Here is a 14,045-nt window from a genome sequence, read left to right as displayed (position 1 = left end):
TCAACGCAGCAGAGGACCCTGCCGGATCTCAGTGCTCCGAACGATGGTGTGACCCATCAAGTGAAGATAGCGAGTGGGGAGGAGAGCGCTAGATGCTGAGCTCAGACTTTCAAAGTATGTGAGAGTAGTTTTTGTTGTTTGTTTGTTTGTTTGTTTGTTTGTTTGGCGCCTCTTCGACAGCCCAGCCTCTCTTCCTCCTGCTGAGGAGATGTACCTTATTGAGAGTATTTGATGGTTAATAGGTGTCATTATCACTGCTGGGAATCAGTTTGTCACCATGTTGCTTTCTCCAGATTGATTTGCCTGCTCTGAGGTCCCACGTTTGCTCTCACAATGTCTCTGTCTCTACTGATTCAAGCTCTCTGTGCTTGTTTCTCCATTCACAGGAACGCTGGAAGGCAGAAATCCTTCCCTCCGTTGTGTTTATGGATTCCTGGTTGCCTGAATTGTTGTTTTTCCAAGAAATGAAGCTCAATATCCTTTAATCATCACAGCGCCGTGTGTGTTTATCCATCCCTCACATGGGATTCTGGATATATTATTCATTTCATTTTCACAACTTCATGCCAGGATACAAAATTACTGTCAACAATGGACTGAGGAAGTAGTGAAATATGGTGAATAGTCAGCCTCTGGACTGGTCTGCCTGAGCGCGTGTGCTTGTGTGCGGCGGGGCGAGGGTATCGCTCATTCTCTTGTTTGTCCATGCGATTGCTGTGACATTTTCCGCAGACTTTCTTGGTCCCTAGAGGGTGAATCCTCATCGCTTTATTAATCCCCATCGGAGCGCCTGACTCCTTGACATTTTTGGGTTTGTGTGAAATGTCTCAACATGTAAGAGACGGATTACTGTGAAATTCTGTCCAGACATCAGTGGCACCTGGAGGGTCGCAGCTCCCTGACTTGATCTGACTTTTAATCCAGTCTGCAAGTTTTTCTGTTTCCAGTGAAACATTTTGACCAGGATGGATGTTTCCCACCTTGACATGACATTTCTCAGCTCAGATATTAAATGTGTTTGATGGCTGCAGCAATAATGACACCGCCAGCAGCCTCAGACACACACACACACACACACACACACACACACACACACACACACACACACACACAGGTGCGTGCCTGCAAACACACACGTTTGCTCTAACCCATGGAATTCCTTCAGTGGCTCGATGAATAATTATGACCATTACTACTACTAGAAGCCACACCCACGGCAAACGTGACCTGAACCACCTCCGCCTGCATCAGCTGCTCGCTGGAATACGGCCCTATGTGTTTCCTTGTTCATGGCCAGTCTGAAACGAAAAAGGTAATTCAGCCACAACCTGAGAACACAAAGCCAACTGCCTCTAAAATGAGCGGCGGTGCAGGGCAGCGTTGATCACCATCGGACGAAGGCCGCTTGGCCTTTGCTCACAGACGCTCTGTCTCTGTCTGCCTGGCTGGCGTGTGAAAAGGAAACTATGTGGATTTGACACGTTGAAGTGGCGCAGCCATTTTCACACTCGACAGAACATCACATGTAGCAGGGAGAGGGGAGAGAGGGAGAGGGGGAGAGAGGGGAGAGAGGGAGAGGGGGAGAGAGGGAGAGAGGGAGAGGGGGAGAGAGGGAGAGAGAGGGAGAGAGGGAGCATGGCAGCACAAGTTGTGAAACAGAAGAGGGGGACCAAAGCTGGTACCAGAGGAATACTGGGATTTGGGTTTGTCAGATGTCTTTCTACTCCCACCAACACCATCATCATCATCATCATCATCATCATCATCATCATCATCATCATCACACACACGCACACAAACTTTCACTCATTACCAGCTCTCTCCTCACTCTCCTGCCCCCCTTTGAGGCACTGGTGTCTCTTCCTCCCACACTCTCTCTGTCTCCTGAGGCCTTTTCCTTCCTGACTTTGTTCCTCCTTCCTCCTTTTCCTCCCCGTCTTTCCCCCTCTGTGTGTTTTTCTTGCCCGTCTTTTTATCTCGTCACCGGCTTCTGGATGGCATTTTATTCTTTTTCCTCCCTCCACACTCTGCTGCTCCTCATGGTTTAGCAGCTGTTACGAGCTTTCTTGATCCGTCACTTTTGCTCTGCTTTTCTCACACACACACACACACAAACACACACACGCACACGCAGGCACACATGCACGCACAGAATCACACACATGCACGCACAGAATCACACACACATGCACGCACAGAATCACACACACATGCACGCACAGAATCACACACACAGATGAAGACTTCTCTATCCTCCCTCTTAATCTGCCAAATTCATACTGTTTTTAGTTTCTTCTGTAAATTGTTTCTCTCTCTCTCTCTCTCTCCCTCCCTCCCTCCCTCACACACACACACAAACACACACACACACACAAACACACACACACACACAGACATACAATCACACAGTCTGCGAGTCCTCATGACATTACCTAGTGTCACACATTCACACATCCCATTCTCACATTTCCACTCTCCGACAGCACACACACACACATACCATTGGCTCCCCCCACCCCGCTGGTACACACCCTCTCTCCCCTCACTCCCTTACCCTCCCTCCCTCTCTCCCAGCTCCACTGATTCTCTCTTTCCCTCAGCTCTTCTCTCTCTGGCTTGCTCAGTCCTCATCTGCACCTCAGCAGAGTAACATGTTGAAGCCTGGTTTCAGCCACAGCGCTGAGCAGTAAGCAGGCAGACCACTGGCGCCGTTGTCCGACCACCTTCTGGCTGAGGGGCGGGTGGAAGAGGAAGATCCCCACACGCACGCTCCTGATTGCCACATCGCGGGGAGGAGGAGGAGGAGGAGGAGGAGGATGCGAGGGAAACCAAAGGAGCGAGTGCTGACAAGTTGGCTCTCATTAACTCAGCTGTCCATCCATCTGTCACAGCAGAGCAAACTTTTCTAAAAGAAGAGGCGGTGGAAGATCAGGCGCAGGAGCCACAGCATCCCTCCCTCCTGTGTGTTTGGGTTAGCAGTGAGCAGAACCGTCCTCCCAGCGGCAGCTCCTCATGTGGCAGGAGGCTCTGTGGACCCACGGACGCTACCTGCTGGAGAAGAGCGATGGAGGTGAGGGTGCAGAGGGGCCAGACAGCCTGGGCGATGGCTGCCCCGGGTTCCAGGGGGAGGTGTGCGTGGAGGGCGAGAAGCCCCAGGACTGGCTCTACGAGTCCTACTACAGAATGAGCCAGCAGCATCCGCTGATCGTGTTCCTGCTGCTGATCGTCATGGGAACCTGCCTGGCGTTGCTGATGGTGTTCTTCGCTGCAGGACTGGTGAGTTCCACTGAGGTGTTCCATTAAAGTGTTTAATCAGGTATTTTTAAATGTGTGGGTGAGAGAAGACGTGCCAGTAAACAGGAAGTGCTGTTATGGCTGAGCACACACACCTCTTTCACAGGCTTTGTTTCCCTCTGATCATCTTTATCTTATTCGCTTTAAAGGAATAAAGAAAGGTCCTCGGTCCGTGTCGCACGTCATTCCCTGTTCATGTTCAGAGTTTTGCAGGTAGGAACGTGCCCCCCTGTCGGGATCTCAAACACTGTGGTGCCACCGCACCACCGCAACATGAGGGGTGAAACCACCTCAACCATGAAAACGGCGCCTTCAAAAATGTCGAGAATGAAAACGCTCATCAACACATCACACAACTTAAATGTCACTCCTTCCTCTTCCACTTCACTCCACAACTGTACTGTAGTTCATTTTTAGAACAAGACTCAATGTTTTCAGGAGAAAAGCAAACATTTCTTGTGACATCGCGCACGTGTTGGCTGCGTCAGAACGTCACACAATAGAAATCCATGAGATTCTGATTCTCCGAGTCTCAGGAGGGATCCAGAGTGACGTGGGATCAGGATTTTCTGACCACATTTTTCGGATCACAAAAAAAGTTGCCCGTATCTCGTTGATCAAACTGATGTGTTGGCAGTTCCGGTCGTTGAGGCGTAAGTCAGCAGGTTCTCCTCCCGGCTCAGGATCAGCTGAGTCACTCCTTCTCTGAGGGTTGGGATGAAGTTTTCTGTCAGTCGGACTTCTGTTTGAACTGAATGTTTCATGCATCCTCCATGTTGGTCTCGGTGTTGCTCTCCACTACAACAGAGGATCCTCAAACACGTGAAGATTCTCTAAAATACGCACCTTTTTCCTTCATGAAGTGCTGCATCTTCTGTGCTCCCTCAGACAAAATGAATCACCGTTCAGCCTCATCGACGAGACAGAGACACTGAGCTTGGGTCTGGCAGCAATTGGAAGTTATGTAGTCACCATTTAAAAGCTTGTTCTAAATACCTTGTGATGATTTTAATCAATCAAATTTGGCTGAGGTTGATAAGTTATGACACATTTTTATTCCTTTAATATTTAATGACTTCTATATATTTGTTGTTTACTGTCACACTGTGCGTCCATGATGGAAGGTGATCTTTGAACATGCTGGTTTACGTTTTCACAGACAGTGTCAGGGGCAGGCCAGTGTGTCCCAGTCAAACCAGTAGTAGGTAGGCAAACCAGCAATCTTCTTTGTACTGGGTTTGGCTGGTGCTCATTCCAAGGGGAGCACTCTGGAGTAATCCCCCCCCCCCCCCCCCCGTCCTGTCTTTCTTGAGCGCTGCCTCCATTCATCAGCCTCTGTCTGGTTGTGCAAGGAGTTCAGGAAACAATCCCACAATGCAACACAGTCTAATCATCTTCAAAACCATGAAAAAGGAATTAATCTAAATCCCTGGTTTGGCAGCCACTTCCTCCTCAAGGACCAACCATTTTATACTTTGTCCAGTGATCAAAACTTGCCAAACCAAAAAGGAGGAAAAAAATGACTTTGGTGGAAGTCAGGAGGGTTCCTGAGTGGAAGTCAGTGTTGCCTACCAACATGGGGGATGTGGATCAGCTCCCCCGTCTCTGGACGTCGGTGCAGATTCACATGTTTGTGGAGGAGAATGAAGCGATGGTCCCCCCGTGGGTCAGGGGAAGCATGTCCATGGTGCTCCCAGAGCAATAGAGGGGTGGAGGAAAGACCAGGACAGCTTCCAGTGAATTAGAACTGTACAACTAGGGAGAGCATGATGGGAAATGCCCCCCCCCCCCCCCATTCTATGGTTCTCATCTTTTGCTTGGTGGGATGTATTTGCCCTCATTCTGGTTCTACTGACCTGCCAGGGGGATCTATCAAGGGGGGGGAGGTCTTTAGCATGGTCTTTGTAGTGCTTCATGTGATGAAGATCTAATCATCGACTGGTCCTTGGTCCGTCACCTCCTCCTAACTGGATGCCTCAGCCACCTCAGCTGGTGGTCAGTGGGTCGTTGGTGCTGAATGAGCAGCAGCCAATCAGAAACTTTCGAGCTGGACCCAAAGAACCCTCGCTGCCAAACCCAGTTGAGCACTGGCATCTCAAGGAGACACTGAAAACCTCAACCAGCTGTTGGCTCATGTACACCCTCCCCGTAGTGGAACCCCTTACAAGCCTTTGACCTGAGTTATCAACCACATCGTTTATTCACAAGCCAGGATTACGACCCAGCAACGTCTTTACAGAAACAAGCCTAACCTCGTCTCCTTCTTTGGGCGGTGCCACTTGAAGTTTTCGCCTTTTTCATGTTTATGTTTTGCATTTGTGTGCACCCCCTTTGACTCTCTTGGGGGCCTGGGCAACTACGGCTCGCATCCTTTGCTGCACGTGTAGCAGTCGGCTGCATCTTTTCACCTGACGGATAGGCGTTTCTCCGGGGGGGGGGGCGGGGGGGGGCACTGTGACCGGATGCGTTTGCTCGCCTGTCCTCTCACAGGCAGACACAGTTAACTGTGTCTGGCAGGTGCCGCAATCGGCCGCTGCTCCACCTGGACGCCCCTCAGTGCCACTCCATGTTGAGGATTGATCGAATGGATGCAGAGATATTTTTAGATGGAATTGTTTGTTTGGAGCCGCAGGAGCAACATTTTTAATTTCACTCGACGGCTGAGGGCCTGTCAGACAGCAGCAGCAGCGTGTTGCTCACTTTTAAAACAGCCCCATAAAAAGAGTCTGCCTCTGTGTGCTGCAAGCCTCAGTGTACATGCCATCGCGGAGCAGCGCACAGAGGCCTTTTTGTTTGGATCGCAGCAGAGTGACAGATTAAAAGAAGAGTTTGGGTTTTTTTAGCGCGGGACTGAAAAAGACAGGGCGGCTGATGTCCATGTTACATGATTATGTGTGACAACATAAGAGGCTGTGAAGCGGCGCTTTAAATCGCAGCAGTGTGGATCAAGAGCGGGATGAGAGTTGAGATCACGGCTGTGTGGGTGTTGGTGCTTTTGTCAAGTGAAAAGTGTTGTTTTGGCCAACAAACACTCCACCACAAACACGAGCTTTTGTTTCTGAAGTGCAGCTTTAGTGTTTTTATGAGATTGCACACAAAGGCAGGCCCACTCGTGCTTTCTGTTGTCTCGAACCGATTGTTTTGCTGTGGCTGCGCGTTCAGGTCGACCTGGAGACTCAGAGTAGCACCTGGAGGCTGTCACTAACGTCCTGTTACATTCAATTGAACTCCTTAATGGGGTCGTTCCTGGGAGTGCCTCCGCCTGAATCAATCTCCCTACTTCTATTTAAGACGGATCAATAGATTTCAATGCCCCGACTGGTCGATTTCATCCTCAGGTTCTCTTCTCCCCCTGCGGCTGCACTCTTCTCGCAGGTTAAATTACTCCCCTAATAATTTCCTGTCATGTCTCTTGAAATGAGACATTTTTTTTCTAAACTGTTCCTATGAATTGACTGACAGGTGTGTGTGCTGAGGGAGGCGTGTATTTATTACTGCTGGATGGAGAAGAATAGCAGGAATAAATAGAGGCTAACGTGGAGCCGGGGGGAGGATGTTGTTCTAAGTGTTCTGGCTTTATCAGAGAGTCGGCAGAAACTCAACCAGAGCAGCACTAATGCTCCCAAAATGACTGCACCCTTTTATCTCTTAGCACAGATCAGAGCTGAGCAAGTGAATAGGGCGTATCTAAGACTCCTCCACCCAGAGTGTGTGTGTGTGTGTTTGAATGCATGTGCCTGCATGTTTGTGCATGTTTGCGTGTGTTGTTTGGGTGTGTTTGACTGAGGAAGTCTCTCATTTCCCTCTTGGGCTTATCTGCATTTTTTCAGAAAAAAAGAATTCTTATCATTCTCCAATGTTGCCTTGAAGTTGTATTTGTGTGTGTGTGTGTGTGTGTGTGTGTGTTCTGTACATGGCAGCAGCATGTTGAGCTAATGACCATCAAACACCATTTGACAGTTTAATAAAGATCGATAACACAAATCAATAATTAGGACAAAATGGCTCCCGTTGTCTTCCTGACTCTGATCATCGATTACATCACCAATGGTTCTTTATCAACAACAAATCGGGGTTTGGTGTCGTTTGCAACACAATTGTTGAGTTAAAGACTTTGTTGATAATTGTTTCACATCCATGATGTTGATGCTGTGACAAACGCAGCAGCGTGAGGGCGACTGCATCACAGATTGGATTTCCAGCAATGATCCAAAACTCACTGTAAAAATCCCATTGGCTCCTGGGGAGGGAACCCATGGGATGATAACGTTCACGTTGGCCCGCGACAAAGAAGTCGTCCCTGCAGCCACTGCGTGAGTCTGAACTGCTAACAGCCTTGGTTCCACCAGAGGGCGCTAACTACAACTAGACTAAACTAAAGCCTTCACGATGATTCCCCTCACGCAAGCCAGGAACGTTAGCAGCTGTCGTGGGGAAAAAAAGACAAATGTAAACTACGAATGGCGTATTTTTAACCAAGAGGGAAACATGTTACCTCAGGCCCCGTTTCCCAGCTCTAGGAATTGTTACATCGAGACCTTTTTCACCAAGTCTGCTAACAGATGAATGTGTCACCGCAGGAAAACGTCCTGGAATTGTCTTCCAAACTTAACTGTCAGACTTTTTCAAAGCACGCAGGCGACTCTGAGACTGCAGCAGAAGCCAGAGCAAGAAGTCCGTCGGCCAGTTCAACCGTGCAGCCGTCTGCTGTGCTGCTTTTCACTCGTGTTGTTTAAATCCACACGGCCTGTTAGTCCAGCCCTGACTAGACAGCAAATAGCTGCTGCTGCTCATAAATCCCCTCACATCCCTGCTCTACATCCTCATTTACCCCGACATCAGTAGCTTCATACCCACCTTTACCATGCACCATATTCACATCCTGGTGTGTGCATGTGTGTGAATGCACTGATGGTTCGATCTACTTGTCAGGGCCGTTCCATTCCTGTGCCCTCTGGCACATTTTTGACAAGTGGTGAAATGATCGTTTCTTCAGCGAGCGCTGATCAAAGCTTCCCCCTGTGGTCGTGTGATGAGTCGGGAAATCAGGAATTAATTGTGTCATACAAAGCAAGAGCTGTGTTCCACAACTGTGTGTAGGTTTAAAGAAAAGGATGGAAATTAAAAAATCTTTTTGTGTGTCAACAACTATTTCTGTAATAGTTCTCTGTTAAGATTATGAGGACTTAAGATAAACTAGCACCATGTTTCCGCTGCAGGGTGTCTACAGGTCCTTTAAAGGTCATGTAATGTCTTCAATTCAGTGCCTTAAAAGTTATATTATTATAATTCCATGGCTAGTTAGCTTAGCTCAAAGAGGCGTTAGCACGCCTCAGTCAAAAGTCATCAAATCCACTCGTCTCCAGACAGTCTTCTCTGCATTCGTAGAACTACAGCAGCGCATGGTTGTTACAAAATAACACTTCAAAATTAGGACAGGATGCATCGTATTTTTAGAATTGAACAAGTAGCCGGAACTACTTTCCTGACGGGTGCAGTGATTTGATGCAGCACCTCAAACACCCAATTGTGGCCTCATTGTGACGACTAGAAGAGAGACTGCTTCTGCTGATCATGGCCGACATGTAAGAGGGGATGAGGAGCATGACTTCCTGTCCACTACTCGTTAAGCTAAGCTAACTAGCAGTCATCAGGCCACTGTGAGTCTCAGCCACCTGACGCAGCACAGAAGAGAGGAGGGTCTCTATCTTCTCTCTGGCTCTGGAGACGATACCAAAGGCTTGCTGTGTTCCTTTGAAGAGATTCTAACTTGACTTTGTTGAAACTAAATCGCCAGAAATATGTGATCTTTTTTTTTCTTCTGCAACAAAGTCCACATTTCTGATGTCACAAATCTCTGAAGCTGTTCATCTGTTGGCTAAATAACATGATGAACACCGCTGACTCCAGCCTCCACATTCCTACTTGACATCCCAACTCACCTTCACACTCAACTGCAGTGCTTGAATGACAAATACACAATTTGTCCAAATATCAGTCTTAAGAATTGACTTGAAAATGCCTTGCGAAGCATTAATGTGTCTGCTAGCTGCAGACAGTGCGTCATGGCTGGTGGCGGTTGTATCACCCGTGTGGGTCGAGTGTTCTACAGACTCTGATGCCTCAGAGCGTGTAAACCTTCCTCAGCTGCAAAGTGAGACCTTGAGAAAAGTTAGCAATTTTCACCAAACAGCGATTGTTTTCCAGTCTTCCTCGTCATCTGCTCTCTTCACCGCCACTGCCTCGGTGTATGTGATGCATTCATGTGATTTTGCTGTTGAATATATTAGCACCGCTGCAGCGAGGTGTCCCTGCCGCTCTTTCCTCCTGGTATAATAGCTGGATGAGCCAGACTGGGTTTAAAATGGAAATAATTGTTCTGGATGACAATGCAGAACATTATGACTGAGGGGCACACACACACACACACACACACACACACACACACACACACACACACACACACACCCCATGGCAGGCTGAGGCGAATGGCTTTGAATGGTTTCACACAGCGTTTACAGGCTTAAATTGCCTACAATCAGAAATGTGCAAAGTGATTTTTTTTTTTTTTGCACCACAAATGAGATAAACCTCTAAAGGGGTGAAGAGGAGTCTCTTCCCTGAGAGACGACACGCGGGTGAGCACACACTCGTCCTGTTTCTTGTTTGTTTCATGGCTGCAGTCCACTCAGGTATCACTTGGGTGTTGGTGCCAGGTTTTAGGCTGGCTCACGTCCTCTCAGGTATTCCATCTGCATTCAGAGCGGACTGTATAGCTGCTGTGGCGTCAGCAGCCTGATCCCGTGGGATCCCTTTGCCAGACCCTGACTCATACCACCTCTGCTGCACTGTGCAGCCACACTGATACACTGAAATGCTGCTGCGGTTTCTGCTCCTCTCAACCTGCACACGGTTAATAAACTGTCAGATCAACCACATATCGAGAGTTGAGTTGATGACTTTCTTTGTTTGTGTGTGTGTGTGTGTGTGTGTGTGTGTAAATGCGTGTGAAACAAATGTTAAAGGAACACAAGGAGACGGATACCAAGGGTTCCTTTAAGAGGAACACACATTACAGTGCTCACATCGATTCCACACTCAAATTAATGACATCTCATCACAGAGTGGCTTAATGTAGTGACAGCTGCTGGACGCATTACCGATGCCACTGGACTAGAATAACAGGACATTTTTATTCGGGTGTCGGCTCAGGTCAAGTCTGCAAAGCTCTCTTTTTCTACAAGTTATAACGGTGATTTTGCTCCTGAAGAGGGGAAAATGATGGAGAGGATAATCCATTGAGTCCTTGAACGCACGTGTGCATGTTTAACGAGCGTACGATCATCATTGTGAGCCGCAGCGTCAAGGTCCCGCCTGAGTCTGTCGCGAGGGATCAGTCCAACTCTTTTTTTAAGGTTCGAGGCACATAATCACCGCTGTGGAACGTTAACTGCATACGTTCTCCTGACGTTCTGACATGCTATTCCTAAGCACAAGTCTATAGGGACCTGCCTCAGAGCAGCTGTCTGTCTCTTCTTTACGTTGCTTCTCCTGTCTGATGACTAATGAAGCAAACGAGCAGAGGCCTGAACACTGGAAGCCACCTGAGAGGACTTGTACCTGCTGTTGGTTTCAGTCAGGATCTGAGGGCTTCACCTCTGAGGAGCTGCTGCGTTGTTACCTTGACGTACCGTCTGGGAGTTTTGGTGCGTGAAGTGTATGATTTTGAAAAATATCTTCTTATTCTGTGTCTTGTTACATCTTCTATGCAGATTCCCTCTCAGAAATGTGTATAAATGAAAACATCAACACTGTAGAGGTCATGAGCAAATGAAAGCGTTCAGCAGGTAAGAACGCGAGAGGCCACTGAAAAGTACAGCAGTCTCCTACTTTTAGCACCGTCACATCCCACTGAGGGCTGACAATTCGCTTTCAACTTTTAGTCATGTCCATTTAAAACAGAGTTTCTGTCCATCCATCCATTTTCGATACTGCTTATCCATTAAGGGTCACGGGGGTGGAGCCTATCCCAGCTGACTCTGGGCGAGAGGCGGGGTTCACCTTGGACGGGTCGCCAATCCGTCGCAGGGAGGAGTTTCTATACTCTTGTAGGAAACGCCCAGAAACTGCTAGAACGTACTGAGGAGAACTCACCCGGCAGGAAAGGGTTCCATAGCTTGCAGCCATTGATTGTGATGAAGATCCATATGAGCTAGTTCCTCTTCCCTGGACAGGAGATGACGCGCCAGTATTCCACCGTGCATTTCGTGTCCCAACTTCGCCAACTACCCCCTGGTGTGTGGCTGGAACCAGAACCAGATCAGACACGTAGTATTGGGTCCTGAATGAAAGGAACAGCAGCTTGGTATATTAGCATTTCCTTCACTTTCGAATGTCCACATGATGTACAAAGCGTGGTCCTGAGAGGCCACACGGGTGCTTGCTGGGTAGCCCGGGCTGAGACACGGACCGGTCTGTTTTTGACACCTACATAGGTGCAGTATCTGCATCCAGCACTGCAGACAGAGCTACAGAAATAGCAACAGCCTGCTAGCTCACTTGTCGCTTGTTGTTGCTTGAACACTGGCAGCAGTAAAGTGCAAACAGGAAGTGAATGTCCTTCTGGTGTACTATACAGGCTTACGTGCTCCAGACCCATGAATGTCGAGACAAAGTGTGAGGGGACCCCTCGGCCCCCCAACCTCTAGATTGGTGGGGTGGTGACTGGTCAGGATGAAGGCTCAGCCCGGAGCCACCATAGCACCAAGAGACACCCTCTCAAATGAATGAATGAATGAATGAACGTCCATGAAGGTCCCCGTTAAGTTGGTGACACCTTCTATGTGTGTGTGTGTGTGTGTGTGTGTGTGTGTGTGTGTGTGGCCAGATCCGAAGTGCTGACTTTGACAGTGTGAGAGCAGAAGTGATGCTGTAGCACATTCCCTGGGCTCAGACTGTCTGTGTGCTGCTGTGTATTGTACCTTGATCCCTATGAGGACTCCATGTCCTCATTAGCATACAAAGATGGGATGAGTCCTGTGAAAGTAAGCACATTCTTTGACCGTGGCTGTCTGGGGTTAAGGACTAGCATTGAGTTTTAGGTCAAGCTGATCATGTTGCTCTCCTAATGAACGTTATTTACAGTTTCACACAATGGGTCCTCGCAAGTATGTTGTTAAAAACTGTTTTGTGCCACCAAACATGCCAAACGATATTTCCTTCTTCCTTTCTCCAGAACACAGAAGACCACCTGACGTTCCTCATCACGGTTCCCACTGCTCTCTTCCTCTTCTTGTCCATCTTCATTCTTGTCTGCATTGAGTCCATCTTTAAGAGGATGCTGCGTCTCTTCTCTCTCCTTATATGGGCATGTCTGGTCACCATGGGTTACCTGTTCATGTTCTCCGGAGGGACCCTCAGCCCCTGGGACCAGGTAGGTCAGAGTGCGAATTTATGATTGCTCTCACTGGGGTCTCACTCACAAAGATGGATGGATGGATGGATGGATCCTGAGGAAGAGTAACATAGATGAAACCAGACTAGATCACCCACTGAAACTGGTCCCAGCAGTGGCGTCAGCTGATGTGAATAATGACGCACAGCTGGACTACGAGCTGCGAGGCTCAGGTGACTGAGTGGCAAGAAGTGGGCGTGGCCTTGCTCCTGAAGACAAGTTGTAATGACTTGATTTCAAGCTGTAGTGTGCAGGCACTTCCTGACTGTCACCTCCACTCACGCTGGCCCGCCTACGTCTCAGGAACGCCTCAAGGAACTTCCTTCAAATTTGGCTCAAACATCCACTTGGACTCAAAAGAAGAACCGAAACTGTTTTGGTGGTCAAAGGTCACTGTGACCTCACATCTGTCCCACAGAAGAGATTTTATTGACAACAAGAATTAGGAAAATTTGTATGTGTGTGTGTGTGTGTGTGTGTGTGTGTGTGTGTCTGTGTGTGAGAGCAGTTCCTAATTAATTCCACATGTGACAAGTGTTAATGAGTCCTGATGATGTGAGTAGATCAGCAGACACATTACCACCCCCCGCCCCCCCGAATCCTATTTTCTCCTGCTAGTGCCTTGTCTCCCCCTATTCATCAAGTCCCATTTCTCTCTCTCCAGCTCCTCCACCTGCCTCCCCCTCTCAATACCCTCTTTCCCTGACACCCACCAGCCCCCTCCCAAGTCCCTCCTCTCTCTCTTTCTCTCTCGTCCGTCCCTTTTCTGTGGTTGAGATATTTATATCATCAGCCACCTGTGAGAGTATCACAATCTATTTATCTATCTAACTATTGAAAGAAAGAAAGAATGACAGAAATAAAGAGACAGAAAGGAGAGAGCTGAAATTTGATGAAAAGGAGGAGAAAACTTGAATTGTTCTCGGTGGATGGGATGGATGGAGATTACTGGATTCTGCCGAGCTAATAATAAAAGAGAGGTAGGGGCAATCAAAGAAAGCAGGCAGGCAAGCAAGAGAGAGAGAGAGAGAGAGTCATTCATGGTTTAACCCCTCACTCCTCCTCTCCCTCCTCACTCGCTCTGGTCCACCATCGAGCCACATCGCCCTGTTAGTCTGGAGTTTATTAAATTTCTCTGAAGGCCATGTCTCTCTCCAGCTGGGAGATTGAACATGGATGTTACACCTGGTACTCCTCAGCCAACATGATGCTGTGTTGATACGTGTGTGTGTGTGTGTGTGTGTGTGTATGTGTGTGTGTGTGTGCGTGCTCGTTCAGGTATTGAGGTGGGAGAGCA

General features: G+C 48.3%; 1 protein-coding gene across 2 annotated transcripts in view; it reads left to right on the top strand.

Moving 5' to 3' along the window:
• Positions 1–2,683: 2,683 nt before the first annotated feature.
• The window catches only part of adcy2b (adenylate cyclase 2b (brain)), a 56,926-nt gene continuing 45,564 nt past the window's right edge, over positions 2,684–14,045 (top strand). For both annotated transcript variants that reach the window (XM_086192564.1, XM_086192563.1), the window contains exons 1-2: positions 2,684–3,276; positions 12,530–12,727. In XM_086192564.1, the coding sequence (XP_086048690.1) occupies positions 3,013–3,276; positions 12,530–12,727 (462 nt within the window). In that variant the 5' untranslated portion in view covers positions 2,684–3,012. The remainder of the gene's footprint in view (positions 3,277–12,529; positions 12,728–14,045) is intronic.

Source organism: Aulostomus chinensis, chromosome 22 (genome assembly GCF_037954235.1).
Source record: "Aulostomus chinensis isolate RoL2024-O1b breed Wild chromosome 22, RoL_Achi_v1.0, whole genome shotgun sequence".
Classification (NCBI taxonomy): domain Eukaryota; kingdom Metazoa; phylum Chordata; class Actinopteri; order Syngnathiformes; family Aulostomidae; genus Aulostomus; species Aulostomus chinensis.
This window is presented reverse-complemented; position numbering and strand designations above follow the sequence as displayed.